The 8,339-nt window shown below is 35.7% G+C and overlaps 2 protein-coding genes across 2 annotated transcripts in view; both read right to left on the bottom strand.

Annotated features, from left to right (window-relative positions):
• Positions 1–399: 399 nt before the first annotated feature.
• On the bottom strand, positions 400–2,607 carry LOC127792689 (ras-related protein RABA1f-like). Its single transcript, XM_052323311.1, has 2 exons — positions 2,184–2,607; positions 400–1,176 (listed from the first exon to the last, which is right to left on the bottom strand). Exons 1-2 carry the CDS (start codon positions 2,405–2,407, stop codon positions 744–746), a joined length of 657 nt encoding a protein of 218 aa, XP_052179271.1. The 5' UTR covers positions 2,408–2,607; the 3' UTR covers positions 400–743.
• A 3,699-nt stretch (positions 2,608–6,306) lies between these two features.
• LOC127791930 (uncharacterized) overlaps positions 6,307–8,339 on the bottom strand; it is a 47,117-nt gene continuing 45,084 nt past the window's right edge. The window contains exons 16-19 of the mRNA XM_052322119.1: positions 7,514–7,564; positions 7,350–7,433; positions 6,831–6,881; positions 6,307–6,691 (exon numbers count right to left, since the gene is read on the bottom strand). Of these exons, the coding sequence (XP_052178079.1) occupies positions 6,608–6,691; positions 6,831–6,881; positions 7,350–7,433; positions 7,514–7,564 (270 nt within the window). The 3' untranslated portion in view covers positions 6,307–6,607. The remainder of the gene's footprint in view (positions 6,692–6,830; positions 6,882–7,349; positions 7,434–7,513; positions 7,565–8,339) is intronic.

Below are 8,339 nucleotides of genomic sequence, written 5' to 3'. Positions count from 1 at the left end.
TTAGCCCTCAAGTCAGCAATGAAAAGATAAAAGTCGCAATTAACAGAGATTCACCTATAGCTTGAAATTAGAATGATTCAACATTGTCAAACTAAAAATGGCGTCACACAAGGTTCCTACTTTGCAAGGTCAGGAATGGTTTACTTTGTACCCAGTTTTACTCTACTTTGCAGAAAAAGTTATTTCCACAATTTATAGAGCCTGTAGCCTTCCAATTGCAAAGAAATAACCTTACCTTTACTACCAAGGCTTGCTCTCTTATAGGAATACTGCCAAACTCAGGGAATGAAAAAAAAAATAATAGTTCACTAAAAGATGAATTTCCCTGCTATCTAGTGTATGTAATAACGGAAGACAAATTCAACATCCCAAGAAGAAAGAAAATGCACGCAACGCAAGTTAATCAAATACAAAACTCAAATTACCTCAACACATTGATACAAGCATGAGCAATCCAGTATGAACTAACCTACGGCTAGCTAAGAACTATAACAGTACATTACAGACAGAAAAAAGATCGAAACAAGAAGAAACTGGAGAAAAAAGGATAATGACTTGGATCCTGATCCTTTGGAGCTTTTGCGGAGCTAGGGAAAGTTCAGAGTGCCACAATTAGGATATGTCATCCAATTAAAGTTTTGCTTATAGAATCAACATATTCAAACATGTTGCAAAGGCAATTAGGATTTGCAGCTCCTTTGGTGAAAATCAGAAAATGTGGCAGGAATTTCTTTTCTTCTATGCTACACTGAACAGCACCCGACTTTTTTCAAAGCTGATACATCATCCTTGCCACCAACATTAATAGTTTGTCCCTTGGGCAAAGCTCCTGGACCCTCCCCGGAATCCAGGGCCTTCCTGCTGGTAACGTGATATATTTGAGTAAGAACTTCCGTGAAGGCATTTTCCACATTCATGGACTCTAGAGCGGAGGTCTCCATGAAATACGTGTTCTCTCTTTCAGCAAATGCCTTGGCATCCTCAGTGGAGACAGCACGCAAATGACGCAAATCTGCCTTGTTTCCAACAAGCATGATAACAATGTCAGAATCTGTGTGATGTCGAAGTTCCTTTAACCATCTCTCTACATTCTCAAACGTGACATGCCTAGTGACATCATAAACAAGCAATGCACCTACAGCTCCTCGGTAGTAGGCACTTGTAATTGCACGATATCTTCAAGAAAGAACATGAAATAAGGACCCATCAATCTCAAAGGACAGTTCAATCAAAATTTATTCACAATAATTGATTAAGCAACACAATAGAAAACATGCTGGAGGCTACAAGCAAAGATTCTGACTTAATATGATATGCATCAGAAAATAAACTTGCATGCCACAGGAGACAAGATCTAGAAACAGGGATTACAACATGTCATCAGAACCGTATTGAAATTGGTCACAAATCTGAAGAAATTATGCTCCAATTGAACCATCACCGTAAAACAACCTATATCAAGGACAGAATCCCTGAGGTATACCCATGGAATCTTTAACTCTGGTTTAGCTCTGAAGTAGCAACATAAAGTTTAAATACAAATACGAATAAAATTGCAGCATGCTAAATTCCGGTACCACACTTGCATCCTGAGCCTTCCCTTCTGCACTCTCCTCCCCATGAAAAAACAAAGCTCCAAAGTAGTATGTGTTCATCGACAGTGGAAGCATTTAACTTGTCATTGTTGTAAATTAGCCATTAATTATCCATACTTTGTTTGAAACCTAAGCATACTTGTTTGGAAGTGATTAGGGTTGGATAAACATGTAACATCGAAAAGCAAGAACAATAGCTACTCAATTGAAGAAAACAACCAAAGCAAAGGTTTCCTTCCAATTGCAAAATTCTTAGAAAGCACCCTAGCCACCTAAATCATTATGCTGAGAACCCAGTTAGCAACTCGGAAACGAAAGAAGCATCGCATCCACTCACTCACACAACTAAACCCGGTGCCAAATCTTCATTCAGTCAAAAGAAAAGTAAACAAAACTCTTCACTCATTATTTATTACACTTTGTCCATTTTTCCAGCAAGCAAAACCTAGATCCAATGAACTAAAAAGAAACGCAGCGGCAGCAAGTACAGTGTACAAAATCTGGAAATCAAGACGAAACCATAACAGAAATGGGGCTAGAATAAAGTGAACAGAGACAAATCAAAGTTGGATGGCTTAGGGAAACTACCTTTCTTGTCCGGCAGTGTCCCAAATCTGGGCCTTGACGACCTTGCTGTCGTCGACTCGAATGGTGCGAGTGGCGAACTCGACGCCGATGGTGGACTTGGACTCGAGATTGAACTCGTTCTTGGTGAACCTGGAGAGCAAGTTCGATTTGCCCACCCCTGAATCCCCTATCAGCACCACTTTGAACAAGTAATCGTAATCGTCATCAGCTCTGTAAACCTCCATATATATATATATATATAGTACAACAGAGAGAGAGAGAGAGAGAGAGAGAGAGAGAGAGAGAGAGAGAGAGAGAAAAAAGGGATTTGCAAATGGAGGTTTGATTTCGGATCTACCAGTAGAGAGAGAGGGGAGGGGGCAGAGTTTATATAGACAGTGGAATGAGGAAGAGGCATTCAAAGCAACGTGGAGGCGCTCTCTCTCTCTGTCTGAAGCTATGCTTTTTTTCGTGTATAATTTAATATGAATGGATGGATGGATGGATGGTGTGCAGTGTGTTGTAGAGTTGGTGTACGCTGTAACAACAACTATAATTTTTAGAGTTTCTGAGTTTAATTTAAAAAAAATAGAATAGATTATTAAGGTATTCTGAATTTATTTATCTTTTAATTCTTTTAAAGTGAGATTATTTATGATCAAATATTCGAATGAGAAAAATGGTGTGCAAAGACTATTAGATTAGTAAAAATGAGAATATCTTAAGAATTAATTATGAGTCATTTGTTTACATTACACCCTTTTGGTTTTTAAGTGTCGTACAGTGCAGTGCATAATAATAATAGAAACTAGAAAGATGATGGGAATAATAATGATGGCACTGGCGACAAGGAAATGGAAACTGGAAAGTTACTTTTATTAGTTCATATTTGTAATTTACATACATTTTATTATTATTATTATTCACATTTGCCAATCAATCCACTTGTTTTATTCCTTTTTGAATTTTAAAACTTGGAGGCAAACTTCACTTCTTCCTTTTCTTCTCGGCCAAAGGCATACCCAACTCTCTCACATTTCACCATTTAATTATTTTACCCTCTTAACTTAAATAAGGACCTATTAGCCCCGTCAACTCTCAATTTTAAACATATTATGTACCTCAACTACTAATTTTGTAATAGTTACATACCTTAGTGCAGCAAGTATTGTTGCGTGAGTTGCACATGTTGTCTGATGTGGGCCCCACGTTAACCAAGCTAATGGAAGTGTGCCACTTGTCTTGATCTGTAAGAGAAGAAAAGAGCCGACCGGCGGCAGCGACTGATAGTCGCCTGAAACAACAGAGAGATAGCGAGAGCGATACAAAGAAAGCGAGAGATACAGAGAGAGAGAAAAAAGATACAGAAAAAGAGAAAGAGATACATAGAGAGAGAGAGCGAGAGATACAGACAAAGAGAGAGCGAGAGATACAGACAGAGAAATAGCGAGAGCGAGATATGCGAGAGCGAGAGAGATCGACAGAGAGAAAGCAAGAGAGAGAAAGAAGACGACCGCAGAAGAGGAAGACACCATCGTCGCCCCTTGACCCCAATCGACGCCCAATGCCCAAATTTGCCTAGGACCCACCTCCCACGCCACCATCCAACTCCAATCGACACCATCGCCCAGATTTGCCCGCCCACGCCTGGTCGCTGCTATCGATAGCCCCCCAACCTTGGTCAACGTCTTCGACGTTGCTGGCTACCATCGACAGAAAGAGCGAGAGCGAGACAGAGACAGAGAGCGGGAGGAGAGAAGTAGCGAGCGGGAGGTCGTCGGAGACAAGGAAGTCTGGGAAAGAGGAAGAAGGAAGAAAGAGGTGATGTCCTGCACGCACCTCAATCGCATGTGTAATACACGCGTTGACCCAAGTGTTTAAAAGATTCAAAATTGGAACTTGAGGGGGCTAACAAGTCCTTATTTAAGTTAAAGGAGTAAAATGGTTAAATGGTAAAAGGTGAGGGGATTGGGTATGCCTTTATCCTTTCTTCTTCTTCTCCGCTTCCATACCATACCATACCATTACCATTACCATGGGATTATCTCCTTAATTTTATTTCTTAAAAGACAAAAAGCCACAGAATTTGGGCATTACCCAAAAACTTTGGAGCTCAATCTTTGCAGAGCTTGTGTTGTTGTGTTGCTTTGTTTTACTCATAGATTGGGTTTTCAGCAAAATCAAATGCCAAGGAGAGCACCTTAAAATCAAGAAATAATTATTTTTAAACTATACAAATATCTTTATATCTTTATATATATAAAAGTAGGATAGTCATTACAAATAATTGATTTTTATAATTTTTTTTGCCTAAATTATGTTAATTTTTTTTTTCCAAACTATTACTATGCCTACATTCAATTTATTGAATACAACATATTTCAATGTATCAAAAAATAAATTATTCAATGATGATTTATTCAATTTATTGAATACAGCAAATTCCAATGCACTAAAAAATAAATTATTTAATTTATTGAATACAACATATAAATATTTAGAAATTAAAAAATAAAAAATATATAGCTTAAACACATTAAATAATAGATAAATATGATTAATGATGATTTCAACGTTAATTCTTCAAACAAATAAATATTACCGAATGTACAACTATCAATTAAAACTAGGAAGGCGAAATCTTAATAAATTGACTGTGTTAATTTTTCTTTTCAAGTTATTACTCTACCTACATTCAATTTATTGAATACAGCAGGTTTCAATATACCAAAAAATGAATTATTCAATAATGATTTATTCAATTTATTGAATACAGCAGATTCCAATGCTCCAAAAAATGAATTATTTAATTTATTGAATACAGTAGTTTCAATGCATCAAAAAATAAATTATTAAATTTATTGAATACAACAGATAAATATTTAGGAATTAAAAAATAAAAAAATATATCTTAAAAATAGCAGGTAAATATAGTTAATGATGGTTTCAATGTTAATTCTTCAAGCAGATAAATATCACCGAATGTGTACGATAAGTTCCAATGCACCAAAAAATGAATTATTCAATTTATTGAATACAACAGTTTCAATGCATCAAAAAAAATATTCAATTTATTGAATACAACAAATAAATATTTAGGAATTAAAAAATAAAAAATATATCTTAGACACATTAAACAAGAGATAAATATGGTTAATGATAGTTTCAACGCTAATTCTTCAAGCAGATAAATATTACTGAATATACAACTATCAATTAAAACTAGGATAGCGAAGACTTAATAAGTTGACTATGTTAATTTATTTTTTTTTCCCAAGCTATTACTCTACCTACATTCAATTTATTGAATACAACAGGTTCTACTATACCAAAAATCGAATTATTCAATTTATTGAATACAGGAGATTCTAGTGTACCGAAAACTGAATTATTCAATTTATTGAATACAAAAGTTTCAATGCATCAAAAAAAAGGATTGAAGATGCTAATATGTGATAAAAGAGAATGAACAAATAACTTCAACCACAAATGTTGTATACAAATAAGTTTTTCAAAATTTACTTTAATCACAATGAAATAAAATTGTTATTTCTTCATTAATTCATGTAGTATATTAAATTTGTTATGATGTGCATTTCATATTTTAAATTATTATTTTATACATATTTTTATTGTATCCCGTGCATCACAAGGGTCGAGAACTAGTTTGATATAAAAATTTTGAAAAATTATTTACAATACGAACTTATTTGTTGAAATGAAAGCTTGATCTTTTTGATTTAATTATCGACCTAGTCTAGAGAGAACTGATGTATAACACAAGAAAAGAAAAAACAAATCCAAATTATCTTCAAAAACGTCCAGACAGGACCTCGACTCTTCATAAACACAAATATATAGGTTTATGAACGTGTTCTTTATAGTTTGACGTTGCGCCTCCCGTCCCATGCAAAGGTCAACAAGACTCAAGAGAGACCAATGCTGATTGCTGCTGTTGGGTCATAAGTTGCCTTTGTGGAAACAGCTTTGAAATCGAAAGCATATTCCAAAAATAAAAGAGAGTTCGCATTATACGATGATTTCCACTTCTGGAATTTAGAAAAAGGAAAAAAAGGGAAAATAAACTCAATTCTTTCTTCTTGTACATAAAATTTTACATTTGTTATGCAAACAAACACTATTTTCATATTACTACTGCGACCAGTCATTTTTTCAGGTCAACATAAATAAATTTCTTATTCCCCAGAATTTCATATAAATTGGATACAACATTGATCGCCTGTAAATGCCTTGAAAGAATAACAACATATAAACTTATACCTTGGGAGTTATATAAATCCTAAATTGAGGTGTGGCCTAATCAAATTAAGTGGGATCCATATTATCAAAAAAGAAAATTTATACATAAAACCAAGTATAACAGCCACGTACGTATAGACTCAATGGTCAAAAATTAATCCTCCCCCTCCCTCCCAGTAACAGCTTCAGTCCTTGGGCTTATGCCTCATCGCTTTGCGCTTGTTTACGTCCAGGTATTTCTTCCTCAACCGTATTGCTTTCGGTGTGACCTGCATATGATGATGATGATCAAAACAACATTGTCAATTAGCAGCCAACGCATTTTAGCACAATGTTACTCTGACAACGTTTCACAACTTGAACCGTGAATCTAGTCATCACAAAAAACCAAATCATTTGGAAGCCTACCTCGATGAGTTCATCTGAAGCAACATAGCCTATTGCCTCTTCAAGGGTCATCTATAGACAAAGCAGTAGTAATGTGTTAGCAGCCATACATCAACCGTGAAACTGAACTAAGCTTCTATGTTCATTCCATCACTTTCCAGGGACTCTACATATAACTGAATTTCAAGCCAAAAGTACTTGAAAGCAGTTTAAAAAAGAACTGAAACATATATGTTGAAAGAATTAATCAATATTAACTGCATTAAATCAGAGAGTGAAAATTCATTGCAGGAAAGAAACCATGACTTGTTGAATTCTATGTCTCTTAAAACTTTCTTCCATAGACTCTCTAATATGCGTCCTGCAAATCTACAATTTGGTGTCTCTAATGGCAGTACATGAGAAATCACAGTTGTAGATTAGATGAAATGGACGGCCTACATATACACTGGCTATGTATTGCAAGAGATTGAATATCCTAGGCTCCTAGCACCTGTAAAAGTAGCATCAGGAAGTATCTAAGGGTTGAAAGATACATACAAGGCGAGGGGGAGATAGCCTCACATTCTCATCCTTGGAAGCAGCCCGTACATTGGTAAGTTCCTTAGTTCTAACAGGGTTTACCTGTGACAAAAGAATTGAATGTAAGAACAGCCAACTTTAAAACTCCACATAACATTCCAGTGTGAAAAGAAAAAGCTTACATCAAGATCTGTATCTCGTGAATGTTCACCTATAATCATGCCATCATATGCCTGACACCAAGAAGAAACGAGTTAGCTTGACCATAGGAAATTAAACAAAAGAGAAACACAAGATATAACCAATATAGGAAACTTATGGGATCACAGCCCTGGAAAATGAGAAACATATTGATGACAGTTGAATAAAAGCTGCATCGTTAATCATCAGTTAAATGGCGACTGCTTGCAACAAGGAAAAGTAACAGCATTTCATATAGTAGAACCTAAAACTGGAGATATGCCTGTCAACAGATCCTAATCAAGTCAGAACTAATAAATCCATATCTGGATCATTTATTAAATTTGTAATCAGAACTGGTTCCAAGCAATTGGATATATATTTAGTACCAAACCCGCAACAGATCAGAACCGGATCCAGTCCAGATCTAAACCAGACCTGTTGACAGATTCATCATTGCAATAGCCAATGGAGAGAAACAGAGAGTTCATCATCATGGAGAGAGATCGAGAGAGGTGAGATAGATTGAGACAGAGATAGGCAGCAGTGCATTAGGGTTTGAAATTTGAACGAAATGCATTTGAGATGGGAGAAAATGACAATCACTATCCTTACGAGTTTTGAGTCCTTCAGATGTGGTTGGTCACAAAGGGCCGGTCGATCTCTTTTAATTTTAAACTGGTCCAGATCCTAATTGGATTGAAGTATAAATCCAGATCCAGACCGTTTATTATATCTGTAATTGAATCTAAAACTGGGTCTGGATAATCTAATATATGTTTACTACCAGACCCTAAATAAATGGACTGAAACTGGATCGGTTCTGGG

The sequence above is a fragment of the Diospyros lotus genome, chromosome 15, assembly GCF_014633365.1.
Source record: "Diospyros lotus cultivar Yz01 chromosome 15, ASM1463336v1, whole genome shotgun sequence".
NCBI lineage: Eukaryota > Viridiplantae > Streptophyta > Magnoliopsida > Ericales > Ebenaceae > Diospyros > Diospyros lotus.
The sequence above is the reverse complement of the archived record's forward strand: the minus strand, read 5'-3'. Positions and strand labels throughout refer to the sequence as shown.

What these genes read in the sequence shown, in the direction of transcription:
- LOC127792689 (XM_052323311.1), bottom strand. Translation starts at nt 2,407, where the DNA reads ATGGAGGTTTACAGAGCTGATGACGATTACGATTACTTGTTCAAAGTG. An exon ending in GACACTGCCGGACAAGAAAG is followed by an intron (nt 1,177 to 2,183) that starts GTAGTTTCCCTA and finishes TCTTTCTTGAAG; the next exon opens with ATATCGTGCAATTACAAGTG.